Genomic DNA, 19558 nt, shown 5'->3' with positions numbered 1-19558 from the left:
CCTGGACCAAACACCATACTCCTCATAAATTATCTACACCCCAGTTGTCCTTGAAACGTAAACAATATTCCATTAGCAGAACACTTCACCTGCAATATCATGACCTCACTTTTATGGCCCCTTAATCGTAGCTTTAGCAGACATACTGCCTGCATGCATCTTAACCCAGGTTATAAAAATATTACTGCAAAAAATTTTTTAAATGACAATTTCTTTGCATTCATCACAATGATCATTGCCTGGCACTCGTGTGGTGCAAATGTTACTTCTCACGTCTTGCTGGATGTGGCACGGACTGCTTCAGAATCTGAGCAGTCATGAATGGTATTGAACATTTTCCAATCAGTGAATATTCCCACTTCTGACCTTATGATGTAAGAAAATGCATAAATGAAGCAGAAGATGGTTGGACCTAGGGCAATACCATGAGGCAGCCCTACCCTGGGACTGAGATAATAGACCTCCAACAACCACAACAATCTTCCTTTAGGTATGACTCCAACCCGTGAAGACTTTTCCCTCACCGATTCTCATTGCCTTCAGTTTTGCTCGGGCTCCTTGATGCCACTCGGTCAAATGCTGCAATGTCAGGGGAAGTCACTCTCGCCTCATCAAAACTGACAAAGGATCATCTGGACTCGAAACTTCAGCTCTTTTCTCTCCCTATAGATGCTGCCAGACCTGCTGAGATTTTCCAGCATTTTCTCTCTGGTTTCAGATTCCAGCATCCGCAGTAATTTGCTTTTATCCAGTGGTCAGCTCTCTTGTCCATGTTTGGATCAAGGTCGTAATGAGGTCAGGAGCGGAGTGGCTCTGGCGGAATCTTAATGAGAGTCAGTGAGCAGGTTATTGCTGAGCATCGGTTGATAGCATTGTCGACAAACTTTATTACTTTGCTGATGAGAGCAGATGATGGGACAGTAATTGGCCGACATGTGTTGCGGACAGGATATAGCTGGGCAATTTTCCACATTTCCTGGTAGATGCCAGCATTGTGACGGTCCGGGAACAGCTTGGCTAGTGTGAGGGGGTGGCTAGTTCTGGAGCTAGTTCTAATTGCCAGAATGTTGTTGGGACTCCACCTTTGCAGTGTCCAGTGCTTTCAGCTGTTTCTTGATATCATGTGGAGTGAATCAAATTAGTTGAAGACTAGCAGCTGCAATGCTGGGGACCTCAGGCGATGGCGAGATGGATCGTCAATTTGGCACGTCTATCTGAAGATGGTGACAAATACTTCAGCCTTTGTTCTCAATGTGTTGGGCTCCCCCATTGAGAATGGGGATAGTTGTGGAATCTCTTTCTATTTGTTGTTTAATTGTCCACTATCATCACGACTGGATGTGGCAGGACTTCAGAGCTCAGATCTGATCCACTGATTGTGGGATCGCTTGTTGTTTCCACTATTCAGCAGAGAGAGGCAGTGGCTCAGTGGTACCGTCACTGGACTAGTAATCCAGAGGCCCAGAATCATTCTCTGGGGACCCTGGTTCGGATGGCAAATGGGGAAATTTGAACTCAGTAAAAGTCAAAAGATGACCATCAATTGTCGTAAAAACCCATCTGGTTTACTAATGCCCTTTAGGAGAAGGAAATCTACCATCCTTACCTGGTCTGGCCTACATAGGACTCCCATGTACATGTAGCTTCACCAGCTTGACACTTCATTTTTAGGTACGGCTAGTGTTGCTCCTGGCGCCATACATCATTGGACTTTACCCTTGCTTGATGGTAATTGTAGAGTGGGTAAACGCCAGGCCAAAAGGTTGAATATAATTCTGCTACTACCAATGCCCACAGGGTCTCATGAATGTCCAGTGTTGAGTGCTAGATCGTTTTGAAATCTATCCCATCAAGCATGGCAGTACACAACATGTGATGGGTAGTCTCAATGTGCAGGTAGGTCTTTGTCTCCCCAAGGACTGTGGGTGGTCACTCTTATCAATACTAACATGGAAAGATTCATTTGCGACAGCTAGGTTGATAAAGTGAAGTCAAATAGGTCTTCGCCCCTTCAAATGGGGTTTTCGCTCTTTACCTTCGACAAATCTGGGTTGGCTCTCCCCTATTAGTTGATGCTAGTTAAAGGGCTGTCAATTTTCCTTTGGATTCTGGTTTCAAAGGCTTTCCCAACACCAATATTAAACTGCCATGCGCACGATTGCCAGATTTAGCCTTCACCCCTTTATCCTATTACTTGAAGTTGCATTGACACTTATGAGACCGCGGAGTAGAACTTCATGCATGGTGTTCAGTAAACAAGCACTGAGTTTTGTGTTTTCCCATTCAACAGAGTGCAAGTGGACCGCAACGTTGTGCAGCGTTTAATACAGCTAAAAATCTAAACTGCTCTGCTTGCTGCAGGGTTGTTGGGATACACGCAGACACAGGGAGAATGTGCAGACTTCACACAGACTGTGACCCAAGCCGGGAATCGATCCCGGGGTCCTGGAGCTGTGAAGCGACAGCGCTAACCACTGTGCTACCGTGCTGCCCTCCGTCTCAACCCCGCCGCCCGTAGTGCGCTTGAGGAGAGGTGGAATAAACTGGGATTGTTTTCGCTGAAAAGACGAGGGGAGACCTGACAAAATGATGAGAGGCACAGACAGGGTGGATAGTCAGAGGCTTTTTACAAGGGTGGAAGTGTCAATTACACGGGGGCAGATGTTCAAGGTGGAGAGGGGGAAAGTTTAAGGGAGATGTGCGGGGTGAGTTTTCCCACAGAGTGGTGGGTGCCTGGAACGCGCTGCCAGGGGATGTGGTGGAAGCAGCACATTAGCAACATTTAAGAGGCATCTGGATGGGTCCATGAATAGGGAGGAAATAGAGGGATACGGACACAGCAAGTGCAGGAGGTTATTTTTTTGTTAGGGCATCATGATCGGCGTTGGCTTGGAGGGCCGAAGGGCCTGTTCCTGTGCTGGACTTTTCTTTGTTCTTTGTAAAATTCAACTACAGACTCATGCGCGAGACCGAACAGATTGTAATGATGAACACTCCCATGTCAGACATTTTAAAAATCTGAATACAACTCTAATATTATCATGCACATTATTTTGCATTCACAAGTTATTTAAAGTAATTAATTAGGATTACATCAATGAATGCATCGTGAAAATATTGACAATGGTAAGTACTTACAATGACATTTCATTGAAACTGTAATATCTAAATTGATTCGCAGCTTGCTGCAAGATAAAAGAAGCATTTAGAATAAAATGGTCATCAATTTCAAAACCAAATCAACTTTTTGTAGCTTTCTTCTTCAACAAGAACATTACCTGAGCAATGTGAGCATTATTAAGAGTGAAACAATGTGTGATTGCCAATTATTTCCAGGAATGTAGATGAAATGAAATGAAAACCGCTTATTGTCACAAGTCGGCTTCAAATGAAGTTACTGTGAAAAGCCCCTAGTCGCCACATTCTGGCGCCTGTTCAGGGAGGCTGGTACGAGATTGACCCAAGTTAACAAAATCATATTAAACTGGTCATAAGAGCCAGAGAGGCCATATTCCAAAACGCAAAACAGGAAGCAGCATTCTAAACATCTTTCAGTCGCTACGCCTGCTCCGTAAGCCGGGCAAAAAAACAAAAGATTGAATCCATGAACCCAACCACATGGCTTCTCTGCCTCCCTGCTCATTTTGGTCTTAATCTGGGTCCCACCAAAGGCCGCCTGACCCCAGCGACGCTCTTTCAAGAGCAGCAGAATGCAGTTTGCTCCTACGCTACAACAGGATTGAAAGCTTTAATGCAATCATATAGCCACTATTAATGGAAAGTGACTTTACAAAAGCTGATCACTTCTTAAAAAGAAAACCCCAAAGGCAGAATAATCTTTATCTTTATTATTGTCACAAGTAGGCTTACATTAACACTGCAATGAAGTTACTGTGAAAATCCCCTAGTCGCCACATTCCGGCGCCTGTTCGGGTACACAGGGAGAATGTCCAATTCACCTAACAAGCCCGTTTTTTAGGACATCGGGGAGGAAACCAAAACACCCGGAGGAAACCCACGCAGACACGGGGAGAACGTGACAGTGATCCAAGCCGGGAATCGAACCCGGGACCCTGGTGCTGTGAAGCAAAGCAACAGTGCTAACCACTATGCTACTGTGCAAAATACTAGTGTTTTGCAATTTGTTGATTTGCTGGTCGATTCCCATCATCTGCTGTGTGGCCACTTAAAACTTAAACTCCCCAAGGCTGGGGCCGTAAAAGACGGCACATAAAATGGACTAATTCCAGATCTGTATCCGGTGGAGTCACTGAACACTTTTGAATACACAGTCAATGCAGCATGAGAACACATAAAAGCTCTCAAAAAAATATTCACCTGCCAAAATCTTTGTCTACTTCATAATCATACTTCATCCATGTGTCACAATACACAAAAAATTCCATCGTGGACAACAGAGCTATGGTGGTGAAGGCAATTATGGAAACTGTAAAGGAATAATTGTCAGTTAACGTATGTTAACAAATAAAATAAAACTACTTCGAAATAATAAAACACTAGCTAGAAAATAAAATTTGAAATACCCGTTCCGCCACTTGTGGAAGTTTCAATATAACTCTCAGGAACCTTTGGGAAGGCATCAAGTTCCTTCACTAAATTCAATGCTTTCTTCTTATTTAATCGCCTCATCTTCAAATATACATTCAGGAGTCTTCCCTTTCAGCTTCATAAATTGAACCTGCAAACATGTTAAATTCCATTAATGCAATGTTGAAAATAAAGGAATAATACTGAAGATGTTATATAAAGTTGCATACTATACAAAACCGCTTCGACGGGAGAAGAGGCAAACTTTGGTTTCAAACTCTTAACATGCACAGACATAGCATGTGGCTTTAATTTATATATCGAGTAGAATGATGAAGTGTATGATTCATTGGCCAGGATTTTATAATGGTAATGATGGTGAAGCTATTAGCTTTAGTTGTCATTACTTATTTAAAATGGACACAGAGCCCGCACGTGTCCAGTTAAATGTGGAAATCTTAAGAGCTGCTGTCAAGTGATGCAACACTTTCCCACCAATGCCCACCCAGACTGCAGTCAGGTAGAAATCACTGAACTGATATGAACTTTACTTTTACACTAGTGTAGTCTCACTGTAAAAAACACCCTGAAAAAGTTACATACAGTAGAATGAGGTGTAACTGGGTTTTTAAAGCATACAAAGTTCATAATTACCACCGAACAACCTCACTGACCTGAAAATCAAATTTTCAAATTGTGGAATATCAATTTTCCTCCATGATAGAAAGTATGCATTTTAAAAAGAGTTTATTTTTAAAGTTTTACGGTATCTCAGCTACTACCTTAGCACCCTCTGTATGTCCCAATCACGTATTTTGCTCTCGGTACAAGAAGCGAAGGATAATCAGTGCATTTTACTGCCTGGTCAGTGGCCTCTGAAAATACTTCAATGCAATTGGCTGCTTACCATCACAGTTGCCGGATGCCTGGAAATCCCCTCGACCTGGCACCAGAATCTAATAGCAATATGAAAGGGGACATTCATGCCATTGACATTGCTAGATTTTTGTGCAAAGCTTCTTTTGAGGCCAATGGTGATCGCCATTGCTTTGCCATTGACTGCGAATTCCGGGCTATTGCTTTACACTGAATACCATACATCTATTTGCTTTGTTCACTTAATGTCAAAAGAAAAGTCTCTGCTATCTCAAACCGGGTGAAAATGTTTATATTTTAAATTCTTTTTATTTTTATTTTAGAGTACCCAATTATTTTTTTCCCCAATTAAGGGAAAATTTAGCGTGGCCAATCCACCTCACCTGCACATCTTTGGGTTGTGGGGGTGAAACCCACGCAGACACGGGGAGAATGTGCAAACTCCACACAGTGACCCGAGGCCGGGATCGAACCCGGGTCCTCAGCGCCGTGAGGCAGCAGTGCACGGTATATTTTAAATTCTATGGCACAGATATGATTTTAAAACATGAATTTTGGGCAATACAGCACAACCTATTTTGACAATTGACAGGATACAATGTGTAACGCAGTGCGAGACTTGGATCAAGAGGTCACAATTCACTCCCAATTGCTTAACATTGGCATAGAATAGAATTTTTTGTAAACTCAGGCTGAAAATCTGAAACAAAAATGGCTGGAATTACATAACCAGCAAGTCGGCATCTGTAAAGCGGAGGTCTGATGTTTATGGTACATCTTTCATAAGAACATAAGAACTAGGAGCAGGAGTAGGCCATCTGGCCCCTCGAGCCTGCTCCACCATTCAATGAGATCATGGCTCATCTTTTGTGGACTCAGCTCCACTTTCCGGCCCGAACACCATAACCCTTAATCCCTTTATTCTTCAAAAAACTATCTATCTTTATCTTACAAACATTTAATGAAGGAGCCTCTGCTGCTTCACTGGGCAAGGAATTCCATAGATTCACAATCCTTTGGGTGAAGAAGTTCCTCCTAAACTCAGTCCTAAATCTACTTCCCCTTATTTTGAGGCTATGCCCCCCAGTTCTGCTTTCACCCGCCTGTGGAAACAACCTGCCCGCATCTATCCTATCTATTCCCTTCATAATCTTATATGTTTCTATAAGATCCCCCCTCATCCTTCTAAATTCCAACGAGTACAGTCCCAGTCTATTCAACCTCTCCTCGTAATCCAACCCCTTCAGCTCTGGGATTAACCTAGTGAATCTCCTCTGCACACCCTCCAGTGCCAGTACGTCCTTTCTCAAGTAAGGAGACCAAAACTGAACACAATACTCCAGGTGGGGCCTCACTAACACCTTATACAATTGCAGCATAACCTCTCTAGTCTTTAACTCCATCCCTCTAGCAATGAAGGACAAAATTCCATTTGCCTTCTTAATCACCTGTTGCACCTGTAAACCAACTTTTTGCGACTCATGCACTAGCACACCCAGGTCTCTCTGCACAGCAGCATGTTTTAATATTTTATCATTTAAATAATAATCCCTTTTGCTGCTATTCCGACCAAAATGGATAATCTCACATTTGTCAACATTGTATTCCATCTGCCAGACCCTAGCCCATTCACTTAGCCTATCCAAATCCCTCTGCAGACTTCCAGTATCCTCTGCACTTTTTGCTTTACCACTTATCTTAGTGTCGTCTGCAAACTTGGACACATTGCCCTTGGTCCCCAACTCCAAATCATCTATGTAAATTGTGAACAGTTGTGGGCCCAACACTGATCCCTGAGGGACACCACTAGCTACTGATTGCCAACCAGAGAAATACCCATTAATCCCCACTCTTTGCTTTCTATTAATTAACCAATCCTCTATCCATGCTACTACTTTCCCCTTAATGCCATGCATCTTTATCTTATGCAACAACCTTTTGTGTGGCACCTTGTCAAAGGCTTTCTGGAAATCCAGATATACCACATCCATTGGCTCCCCGTTATCTACCGCACTGTTAATGTCCTCAAAAAATTCCACTAAATTAGTTAGGCACAACCTGCCCTTTATGAACCCATGCTGCGTCTGTCCAATGGGACAATTTCCATCCAGATGCCTCGCTATTTCTTCCTTGATGATAGATTCCAGCATCTTCCCTACTACCGAAGTTAAGTTAAGTATAATTACCCACTTTCTGCCTACCTCCTTTTTTAAACAGTGGTGTCACGTTTGCTAATTTCCAATCCACCGGGACCATCCCAGAGTCTAGTGAATTTTGGTAAATTATCACTAGTGCATTTGCAATTTCCCTAGCCATCTCTTTTAGCACTCTGGGATGCATTCCATCAGGTACAGGAGACTTGTCTACCTTTAGCCCCATTAGCTTGCCCATCACTACCTCCTTGGTGATAACAATCCTCTCAAGGTCCTCACCTGTCATAGCCTCATTTCCATCAGTCACTGGCATGTTATTTGTGTCTTCCACTGTGAAGACCGACCCAAAAAACCGGTTCAGTTCCTCAGCCGTTTCCTCATCTCCCATTGTTAAATCTCCCTTCTCATCTTCTAAAGGATCAATATTTACTTTAGCCACTCTTTTTTGTTTTATGTATTTGTAGAAACTTTTACTATCTGTTTTTATATTCTGAGCAAGTTTACTCTCATAATCTATCTTACTCTTCTTTATAGCTTTTTTAGTAGCTTTCTGTTGCCCCCTATAGATTTCCCAGTCCTCTAGCCTCCCACTAATCTTTGCTAATTTGTATGTTTTTTCCTTCAATTTGATACTCTCCCTTATTTCCTTCGATATCCACGGTCGATTTTCCCTCTTTTTACCGTCCTTCCTTTTTGTTGGTATAAACCTTTGCTGAGCACTGAAAAATCACTTGGAAGGTTCTCCACTGTTCCTCAACTGTTTCACCATAAAGTCTTTGTTCCCAGTCTACCTTAGCTAGTTCTTCTCTCATCCCATTGTAATCTCCTTTGTTTAAGCACAAAACACTAGTGCTTGATTTTACCTTCTCACCCTCCATCTGTATTTTAAATTCCACCATATTGTGATTGCTCCTTCCGAGAGGATCCCTAACTATGAGATCCTGAATCAATCCTGTCTCATTACACAGGACCAGATCTAGGACTGCTTGTTCCCTCGTAGGTTCCATTACATACTGTTCTAGGAAACTATCGCGGATACATTCTATAAACTCCTCCTCAAGGCTGCCTTGACCGACCTGGTTAAACCAATCAACATGTAGATTAAAATCTCCCATGATAACTGTGTACCATTTTTACATGCATCTGTTATTTCTTTGTTTATTGCCTGCCTTTGGTGGCATATAGATTACTCCTATCAGTGACTTTTTTGCCTTACTATTCCTGATTTCCACCCAAATGGATTCAACCTTATCCTCCATAGCACCGATGTCATCCCTTATTATTGTCCGGATGTCATCCTTAAATAACAGAGCTACACCACCTCCCTTACCATCCACTCTGTCCTTCCGAAAAGTTTGATACCCTCGGATATTTAACTCCCAGTCGTGACCATCCTTTAACCATGTTTCAGTAATGACCACTAAATCATAGTCATTCACGATGATTTGCGCCATCAACTAATTTACCTTATTCCGAATACTACGAGCATTCAGGTAAAGTACACTTATGTTGGCTTTTTATCCCTGTTCTGAATCTTAACACCTCGATCAGTAACCTCTCCTAAGTTATATTTCCTCTTAACCTTTCTCCTAATTTTCCTTGTCGTCGAACCCATATCTTCCTGTAACAACCTGCCGCGTCGCTTACCATTAATGTTTTCACTTCCCGTTTTATTTCTTTTAGTATTCCTGGTCCTATTCACTGAGCTCCCCTCAGTCACTGTACTTTGTACTGTCGCCCTTTTTGATTTTTGACTATGGCTTCTCTGCCTTACACTTTCCCCCTTACTGCCTTTTATTTCTGCCCCTGTTTTACTACCTTCCAACTTCCTGCATCGGTTCCCATCCCCCTGCCATATTAGTTTAAACTCTCTCCAACATTCTGATGAAGTATCCCAGTTTGACAACAGAAAACAAATGTACAAACCCAGGTGACAAGAGCTGCTCACAGGGCCTACTTTATACGTCACACAAAGAATCTTGTAGGCAAAATTCCTCCATAATGTACCAACGAACAATTAAACCATTGATTCTAAATAAAATCCTTTAGTTATTCACACTTTCCTCTATTGAATTCGAGATTCCTTCAAAATGTCATATTCTTGGTTTGGTTATCAATTTATGATAACTTTCCCCGCCCCAATCTTGCCTTTACTGACTTCAACCCACCATCCCTACCTGTGCCACCAGTTACAACAGGAATTCTTCTAACTCGATTTGTTAATCAAATGTGCACGCAAATGTTTTTTCTCCTCAGTTTATGTATTCTCACTCCAAATAGTAACCCAAAATTGCAGATGTTCTTTTTTTCCCTGTGGTCACTCCTTCCTCAGAGACTGTATGAGAAACAGTCAGTCAGTATGGTTTTCCTCACAACGGTAAATTACTGACCATAGAGTGGCCTCACCATCCTTAAGCTGCTGGAGCTGGAGGCCTTCCACCTTAGAAACAGTAGCAGGATGCATCATGCCAGGTAAGTATGCGAGAGGGTGCTTCACAACTGACCCGCCTCTCCAACATATTTTTTTCAATACAATTTTTTTTTTTTTTTTAAATGGCTTTTACAGCCAGGTCATCTCTCTGGGGCAGGGCGTCAAATACTCTATCTGCAGAGTGACCTCCTGCAGCACCTTGGCAGGCAGGGAAAGCCTCCGGACTTGTCGAGAGCACTGTGCGCCCTGGTCTGCTGCCAGGACGCCACCAGCACCCAGCTAACCTGGCCCCCATCTCCTCTGGAAATTGGAAAACCCCAGGCTCACTCTGTTGCAGACCCTCCCTCCCCAAGAAAAGTGACCAGGGGGCAGGATGGGAGCTTGGGAACCAGAACGGAGGCAAGCATCGCTTTCTTCTAGCGACCGCCTGCTTCTGTTACTGAAAATCAAACCCTGGATTTTTCAACAGTTCTCAAATTGAATCTTGTCCCACCTCCCAACTATCCACTGCTTTGCTTCCTGTTATGGTCACCGTCTCCTCTTTCCCCCTACAACAGGAGCTCACTATTACATTGTCCAGTACATACTGCTTTCAGCGTTTGCATAGCTGACACGTGATCAAATAGAACACAAATAAATTGCTTACATCTGTAAAGGAACACCTATTACAGTAGTTTATAGGAACAAATATAACAGAAAAAGGCATTGATTTAAAATAATACGTCAGAAGCTGCATTTACACTACGCTTGGAAGCATTTGTGCAAAGTTGGCTCGATTTAATGTTGGATCAGAGATCCAGAAAAGACAGAATCACAGAATTTAGTGCCGGAGGCCACCATTCGGCCCATCGAGTCTGCACCAGCCCTTGGAAAGAGCATCCTACTTAAGCCCATGCCTCCACCCTATCCCTGTAATCCCATCTAACCTTTTGTTCACTAAAGGGAAGTTTAGCACGGCCAATCCACCTCACCTGCACATCTTTGGACTGTGGGAGCACCCGTAGGAAACCCACGCACACAAGGGGAGAACGTGCAGACTCCGCACAGATAGTGACCCAAGCCGGGAATCGAACCTGGGACCCTGTGAAGCCATACTGCTAACCACTATGCCAATAGTTCAAACTGCAAAGGATGAAAGGAATCAGATGTGACATTGTGACTAGGTAAGAAGAATTCACATTTTACACAATCCTGGCATATCCCAACCTCAGAACAGCACCTCCTACAGTGTGACAATTCACTTCCTGCAGCAAACATCAATTTGCAATCCTTAAAGCTAGGTTAATTTATACTTAGCAAAGTTATGCGACTAAAGCGAAAGAGAAATCTAACACCTAAACGGCAGTGGAGTGTTTAGACTGCTTTGAATGACGTGTCGCTCAATCTAGCAATATGAACTATACATGAAGCTACATAATACATGTTTGGATCTACAGGTAGCCGATCAGTTCTCCAACTGTGTCAGAGTTTCCATAGTTTAATTGGTATTTGCAACATGCGGTTGGATTGGTTTATTGTTGTACTATTTCTTATTTGCATCAAAAATTCTCAAACAATCCTGAAAAAAATCCCCTTTTACAAGCATGGCAGTTCCTTGTTCCCTGCCATCACCTTCTCTCCCAATCCCCTTTCTCTGATGAAACTTGCTTCAAGGCTGCAAGTGGTCTTCCACCTGTCACTCAGCTCAATCTAATGTTAGCTTCCTACCAGCAACCCCGATTGTCAATGCAGCTCACTCCCTAAGACTCCTATTCTTTATTGAATTTCAACCCATATTTGTGTTTGAGGAGAGATCGAGTTGGTTGAGATTATATTCCTTCGAAGAAGTCCATACAGAAGAATGACGGGGATTTCATCGAAACCTATAAAATTCTAACAGGACTGGACAGGGTAGATGCAAGAACGTTGTTCCAGATGGTGAAAGTGTCCAGAACCAGGGATCACAGTCTGAGGATACAGGGTAGACCTTTGAGGACACAGGGTAGACCTTTGAGGACTTAGATGAGGAGATATTTCTTACCTAGAGAACGGTCGACCGGAGGAATTTGCTACCACAGAAAGCAGTTAAGGCCAAAACACTGTTTTTAAGAAGTGGTTAGATATAGCTCTTGGGGCAAAGGGGATCAAAGGATATGGGCGGAAGGCTAGATCAGGTTATTGAGTCAGATGATCAATCTTGATCATAATGAATGGCAGAGCAGACTCGAAGGACCGAATAGCCTCCTCCTGCTCCTATCTTCTATATTTCTCATTCCGTTCTCCCACTGACAGTTTAGCACATGGGTCTACAAATCAAATGTCCAACCTCATCATCAACCTGCAAGCAATGACTTAAGGGATACATTAAAGTACAATTAGCTGTATGTTTTCAATGGCACTGCTCTACTGATGCAGTTTTAGACGGGCCAGTATGACACAATGCCCAACTTCTGTCAATTGCACGGACACGAACATCTGCAAGTTTCTGTCAGAGATACAGCATATTCTGTTGAGGAGCAGTGTAACAGCTCTCGCCAAGAGACTCAGCATTGAAAACATTGTAATGATGTGAACTTGGTACAAGAGCCCTCAGACACGAGAAAAAGTTAGGGATGGTGCATTTAGCTGCAAATGAATTTTTAAAATGATCGGATAAGTGACATTTATCACAAAACAACATCTCTGGTGCTAAATTTTTTTTTTTTTACAAATGTGGAACCGCATTCCTTCAGAACTTGAATGCTGTGTTTTAAATGCTTTTTCTCTTTTATTGCTTTCCAGAACTGCAGCACAGTGGTCATCACTGTTGTTGCACGGTGCCAGGGTCCCAGGTTCGATTCCCACTTGGGTCACTTTGTGCGGAATCTGCACGTTCTCCCCGTGTCTGCATGGGTTTCCTCTGGGTGCTCCGGTTTCCTCCCACAAGTCCCAAAAGACGTGCTCGTTAGGTGAATTGGACATTCTGAATTCTCCCTCAGTGTACCGAACAGGCGCCGGAGTGTGGCGACTGGGGGATTTTCACAGTGACTTCATTGCAGTGTTAATGTAAGCCTACCTGTGACAATAATAAAGATTGTGAGGGCTGCCTGCAATTTTAAATTACACACAAAAATATCAACTATAATAAGGTGGTGAGAAAACGGCAATTCCACCTACCAATTGTGCAAAATGTGCCCCAAGTAATCCCAAAGGATGAATGAGGAAATTTAGGAGTGAGAGCTACCATTGGAGAAAAGTGAGACATCACATTCTAACACACGTGTCTGAGAGAGACAGTTTGGGGAATTATTTTCAACAGTTCAACGTGTACGAAGATCGAGCAAAAATACAAACAGCCTGATAACACTTGACCTGAACACCGAATAAACTTTTTCCTTCTTTTGTCAACAGTGGGGGGGGGGGGGGAGGGCAGTGAGGGGGGGGGGCAGTGAGGGGGCAGTGAGGGGGGGTGGGCAGTGAGGGGGGGTGGGCAGTGAGGGGGGGGTGGGCAGTGAGGGGGGGGTGGGCAGTGAGGGGGGGGTGGGCAGTGGGGGGGGGGGTGGGCAGTGAGGGGGGGGGGTGGGCAGTGGGGGGGGGGGTGGGCAGTGGGGGGGGGGTGGGCAGTGAGGGGGGGGGTGGGCAGTGAGGGGGGGGGTGGGCAGTGAGGGGGGGGGGTGGGCAGTGAGGGGGGGGTGGGCAGTGAGGGGGGGGGTGGGCAGTGAGGGGGGGGTGGGCAGTGAGGGGGGGGGGGCAGTGAGGGGGGGGGGGCAGTGAGGGGGGGGGGGGCAGTGAGGGGGGGGGGCAGTGAGGGGGGGGGGCAGTGAGGGGGGGGGCAGTGAGGGGGGGGCAGTGAGGGGGGGGGCAGTGAGGGGGGGGGCAGTGAGGGGGGGGGCAGTGGGGGGGGGGCAGTGAGGGGGGGGGGCAGTGAGGGGGGGGGCAGTGAGGGGGGGGGGGGCAGTGAGGGGGGGGGGGCAGTGAGGGGGGGGGCAGTGAGGGGGGGGGGCAGTGAGGGGGGGGGCAGTGAGGGGGGGGGCAGTGAGGGGGGGGGCAGTGAGGGGGGGGGCAGTGAGGGGGGGGGCAGTGAGCGGGGGGGCAGTGAGCGGGGGGGGCAGTGAGCGGGGGGGGCAGTGAGCGGGGGGGGCAGTGAGCGGGGGGGGCAGTGAGCGGGGGGGGCAGTGAGGGGGGGGGCAGTGAGGGGGGGGGGCAGTGAGGGGGGGGGGCAGTGAGGGGGGGGGGCAGTGAGGGGGGGGGCAGTGAGGGGGGGGCAGTGAGGGGGGGGCAGTGAGGGGGGGGGTAGTGAGGGGGGGGGTAGTGAGGGGGGGGGCAGTGAGGGGGGGGGCAGTGAGGGGGGGGGCAGTGAGGGGGGGGGCAGTGAGGGGGGGGGGGCAGTGAGGGGGGGGGGGCAGTGAGGGGGGGGTGGGCAGTGAGGGGGGGGTGGGCAGTGAGGGGGGGGTGGGCAGTGAGGGGGGGGTGGGCAGTGAGGGGGGGGTGGGCAGTGAGGGGGGGTGGGCAGTGAGGGGGGGGTGGGCAGTGAGGGGGGGGCAGTGAGGGGGGGTGGGCAGTGAGGGGTGGGCAGTGAGGGGGGGGCAGTGAGGGGGGGGCAGTGAGGGGGGGGGGCAGTGAGGGGGGGGGGTGGGCAGTGAGGGGGGGGTGGGCAGTGAGGGGGGGGTGGGCAGTGAGGGGGGTGGGCAGTGAGGGGGGGGGGCAGTGAGGGGGGGGTGGGCAGTGAGGGGGGGGGTGGGCAGTGAGGGGGGGGCAGTGAGGGGGGGGCAGTGAGGGGGGGGGAGTGAGGGGGTGGGCAGTGAGGGGGGGGGGAGTGAGGGGGTGGGCAGTGGGGGGGGGGGGGCAGTGAGGGGGGGGTGGGCAGTGAGGGGGGGGTGGGCAGTGAGGGGGGGGTGGGCAGTGAGGGGGGGGTGGGCAGTGAGGGGGGGGTGGGCAGTGAGGGGGGGGGGTGGGCAGTGAGGGGGGGGGTGGGCAGTGAGGGGGGGGGTGGGCAGTGAGGGGGGGTGGGCAGTGAGGGGGGGGTGGGCAGTGAGGGGGGGGTGGGCAGTGAGGGGGGGGTGGGCAGTGAGGGGGGGGTGGGCAGTGAGGGGGGGGTGGGCAGTGAGGGGGGGGGCAGTGAGGGGGCTGGGTCCGGCTCCCCCCGCGGCGGGACTCCGCTCCCGGTACCTGCTGCTGCAGCTGCGGCTCCTCCTCAGCCGCCGAGTCGGCGCCGGACGGACCATCCCCATCCGCCAGCCTCGGGAGAGCTCCGATCAACCCCTGACCCCTCACCTGCGACCTCCCATCGCCACCGCTTCCGGGACGGCAGCTTCCGGCGCGGAGCCCCGCCCCCGGTTTCCAAGGCGCCCGGCCAGAGAGCCCCACCCCCGGTTTCCAAGGCGCCCGGAGCCCCACCCCCGGTTTCCAAGGCGCCCGGAGCCCCGCCCCAGGTTTCCATGGCGCCGTGAGGGCCGAGCGTCCGATCCTGGGTCCCGCTCCCCGGGGGGCCCGGGGCCAGGACTGAGGCTCTGGGCCTCTCCCCCCCGCCCTGCGGGTCGGCGGGGAGGTCTGGACCGGGCGAGGCCGGCAGATTTCCCCCCATCCAACCAACCGGGTTTGCACAACAACCCACAACAGTCCCTGGAGTGCTGGAGGCTGCTCTGCCCCTCGAGTCTGTGCTGACCCTCCGAAAAAGCGACCCCCCCCCCCTCCCCAGGCCAACTCCCCTACCCCATCCCCGTAACCCCACTCAACCCCCACAATCTGCACACTGAGGGGCAATTTATCACGGCCAATCCACCTAACCTGCACACCTTTGGGCTGTGGGAGGAAACCCACGCAGACACGGGGAGAACGTGCAGACTCCGCACAGACAGTGACCCAAGCCGGAATCGAACCCGGGACCCTGGCGCGGTGAGGCAGCAGCGCTAACCATCATCAGACTTTGTGTTCCAGATACTTTTATTCACTTGCTGTGGTGCGATTCGATCACAGGTCTCTGGAGCATTACCCTGGCTCTCTGGGTTACTGTCAAGTGACCACACCAGCCAGTGATGCAGCTTTCAAAGTGAAGCAGTGACTGTTATCAGGTCGGGAACGTGGCAGCAGTTATCGTACAGCAAGCTCCACCTACACTGACTGATGATTCACTACTCTTCACCGTCCTGACAGTGCACAGCTTTTTTGCAGACTTTTAAACAGATTTACAGTGAAAAGTATTTTTCTGTGAGCAGCTCAAACATCATTTAAAGGGATGACGGTGGATAGACAATGGCAAGCATTCAAGGAACGCATGGGGGAACTTCAGCAACTGTTCATTCCTGTCTGGCACAAAAGCAAGGGGGTAAGAGGGCCAATCCATGATTTACAATGGAAATTCGAAATAGTATCCGATACAAGGAAGAAGCATACAGATTGGCCAAGAGCAATAATAGGTCTGAGGATTGGGAGCAGTTTAGAATTCAGCAAAGAAGGCCGAAGGGATTGATTAAGAAGGGGAAAGTACAGTACGAAAGGAAGCTTGCAGGGAACATAAAGACTGGCCCTACGAGTTTCTACAGATATGCAAAGAGAAAGAGATTGGTAAAGAGAAATGTAGGCCCACTACAGACAGAAACTGGAATGCATAATAAGGGACAAAGAAATGGCTGAGCAATTGAATATATACTTTGGTTCTGTCTTCACAAATGAGGACACAAATCAGATCCCAGAAATGTTGGAGAATGAAAGGTTTAGTGAGAGGGAAGAACTGAGGAAGAGCAACATTAGTAGAGAAATGGTGCTGGGAAAATTGATGGGATTGAAGCCGGATAAATCCCCAGGGCCCAAGAATCTGCATCCCAGAGTGCTGAAGGTGGCGGCTCTGGAAATTGTGGATGCATTGGTGGTCATCTTTTGGGATTCTATAGACTCTGGAACTGTCACTGCAGATTGGAGGATAGGTCATGTCACTATGATATTCAAAAAGGGAGGTAGAGAGAAAGCAGGGAATTATAGACCGGTAAGCCTAACATCGGTAGTGGGGAAAATGCTTGAATCCATTATCCAGGACTTTATAGCGGAACATTTGGAAAGCAGTGGCAGGATCAGTCAGAGTCAGCATGGATTTATGAAGGGAAAATCATGCTTGACAAATCTGTTGGAATTCTTTGAAGAGGTAGCCAGTACAGTTAACAAGGGGGAGCCAGTCATTGTGGTATATTTGGACTTTCAGAAGACGTTTGACAAAATCCCGCATAAGAGATTATTGTGCAAACTTAAAGTGCATGGGATTGAGGGAAATGTATTGAGGTGGATAGAAAACTGGTTGGCAGAGAGGAAACAAAGAGTAGAGATTAATGGGTCCTTTTCAAATTGGCAGGCAGTAACCAGTGGCTGTAACAGCGATCAGTGCTGGGACCCCAGCTATTCACAATATATATTAATGATTTGGATGAGGGAACAAAATGTAATATCTCAAAGTTTGCAAATGATACCAAGTTGGGTGGGAGGGTGAATTGTGACAAGGATGCAGGGATCCTACAGCAAGATCTGGACAGGTTGGGCGAGTGGGTAAATCAATGGCAGATGCAGTATAATTTGGATAAGTGTGAGGTTATTCACTTTGGAAGCAAAAACAGGAAGGCAGATTACTACCTGAATGGGTGTAAATTGGGAGAGGGGAGTGTGCAGTGGGACCTGGGTGTCCTTGTGCGCCAGTCGCTGAAGGTAAGCATGCAGGTGCAGCAGGCGGTAAAGAAGGCTAATGGTATGTTGGCCTTCATTGCGAGAGATTTCGAGTATAGAAGCAGGGATGTGTTGCTGCAATTGTACAGGGCCTTGGTGAGGCCACACTTGGAGTATTGTGTGCAGTTTTGGTCTCCTTCTCTGAGGAAGAATGTTCTTGCTCTCGAGGGAGTGCAGCGAAGGTTTACCAGACTGATTCCAGGAATGGCAGAACTGTCATATGAGGAGTAGATTCACTAGGTTGGGATTGTTATCGCTGGAATTCAGAACAATGAGGGGGGAATCTCATAGAGACTTATAAAATTCTAACAGGACTAGACAGGGTAGATGCAGGGAAGGTGTTACCAATGATGGGTGTATCCAGAACCAGGGGTCACAGTCTGAGGATAATACGCAGCGGGGCAAGATAAAAAATGATAAGATCTTGAGGTGGAGGATCGAGCTCTCCACCTATAACTATAAAATCTTGTATCGCCCGAGGAAGCTCAATGAGCCCCCTGATGCCCTATCCCGCGGTATATGTGCCAACGCACAAGTGTGCCGACTCCGGGCTCTCCACTATGACCTCTGCATCCGGGGGTCACCCGGTTCTTCCATTTTGTCAAGGCCCGCAACCTGCCCTCCTCCATTGAGGAGGTCAGGACCGTAACCAAAGACTGCCAAGTCTGCGCAGAGTGCAAGCCGCACTTCTACCGGCCAGATAGAGCGCACCTGGTGAAGGCCGCCCGCCCCTTTGAGCCTCAGCATGGACTTCAAAGGGCCCCTCCCCTCCACCGACCATGTGTACTGCCTCAACATAATTGACGAGTACTCCCGGTTCCCCTTCGCCATCCCATGCCCCGACATGACTTTTGCCACGGTCATTAAAGCCCAGCACAGCATCTTCACTCTGTTCGGTTTCCCCACCTACATCTACAGTGACCGGGGATCCTCTTTCATGAGTGATGAGCTGTGTCAGTTCCTGCTCAGCAAGGGCATCGCCTCGAGCAAGATGACCAGCTACAACCCCGGGGAAACAGGCAGATGGAGAGGGAGAACGGGACGGTCTGGAAGGCTGTCCTGCTGGCCCTTCGGTCTAAAAATCTCCCGGTCTCCCGCTGGCAGGTCCTCCCCGATGCGTTCCACTCCATCTGGTCGCTCCTCTGCACCGCCACTAATGAGACCCCTCACGAACGTGTGTTTGCCTTCCCCAGGAAGTCCACCTCTGGGGTCTCGCTCCCAACATGGCTGACAGTTCCTGGACCCGTCCTCCGGAAGCATGTGCAGAGCCATCAATCGAACCCCTTGGTCGAGAAAGTCCACCTCCTCCATGCCAACCTGCAGTACGCCTACGTGGCACACCCCAACGGGCACCAGGACACAGTCTCCCTCCGGGACCTGGCACCCGCTGGGTCCCCACCCACGACCCCCGACCTGACACCGCTCCTCCACCCCCACCCCCCGCCCCATTCACCGTTGCTTCATTCACCGCTGCGCCACCCATCCTCCCTCCAGCGAACCTCACCGCAGCCCCCACCCCACTGGATCCACTCAGGGGTGATGAAGGAGAGGACAACATGCTTCCGGAGTCGCAGGTGACCACGTCGGCGCCCACATCACCACCAGGACTGAGGCGATCGGAGTGGAGGGTCAAAGCCCCCGACAGACGGACTCTTTTAAACTGGGACTGAATGTGGTAAACACCACTAGTGATATATGAAATGAAATGAAAATCGCTTCTTGTCACAAGTAGGCTTCAATGAAGTTACTGTGAAAAGCCCCTAGTCGCCACATTCCGGTGCCTGTTCGGGGAGGCTGTTACGGGAATTGAACCGTGCTGCTGGCCTGCCTTGGTCTGCTTTCAAAGCCAGCAATTTAGCCCTGTGCTAAATGTATTACGGCACTG

At 48.5% G+C, this 19558-nt stretch overlaps 1 protein-coding gene across 3 annotated transcripts in view; it reads right to left on the bottom strand.

Annotated features, from left to right (window-relative positions):
• Positions 1 to 15274, bottom strand: part of ergic2 (ERGIC and golgi 2) — a 65978-nt gene extending 50704 nt beyond the window's left edge. Inside the window, exons 1-5 of one of the 3 annotated variants that reach the window (XM_072485316.1) lie at positions 15136 to 15239; positions 10980 to 11130; positions 4545 to 4699; positions 4339 to 4447; positions 3139 to 3185 (exon numbers count right to left, since the gene is read on the bottom strand). In XM_072485316.1, coding sequence (XP_072341417.1) covers positions 3139 to 3185; positions 4339 to 4447; positions 4545 to 4650 — 262 coding nt within the window. In that variant the 5' untranslated portion in view covers positions 4651 to 4699; positions 10980 to 11130; positions 15136 to 15239. Of the gene's footprint in view, positions 1 to 3138; positions 3186 to 4338; positions 4448 to 4544; positions 4700 to 5455; positions 5505 to 10979; positions 11131 to 15135 lie in introns of all 3 variants that reach the window. The other 2 variants (XM_072485317.1, XM_072485315.1) reach the window with 2 other exon arrangements.
• Positions 15275 to 19558: the final 4284 nt, after the last annotated feature.

The sequence above is a fragment of the Scyliorhinus torazame genome, chromosome 19 (assembly GCF_047496885.1).
Source record: "Scyliorhinus torazame isolate Kashiwa2021f chromosome 19, sScyTor2.1, whole genome shotgun sequence".
In the NCBI taxonomy this organism is placed as follows: domain Eukaryota; kingdom Metazoa; phylum Chordata; class Chondrichthyes; order Carcharhiniformes; family Scyliorhinidae; genus Scyliorhinus; species Scyliorhinus torazame.
The sequence above is the reverse complement of the archived record's forward strand: the minus strand, read 5'-3'. Positions and strand labels throughout refer to the sequence as shown.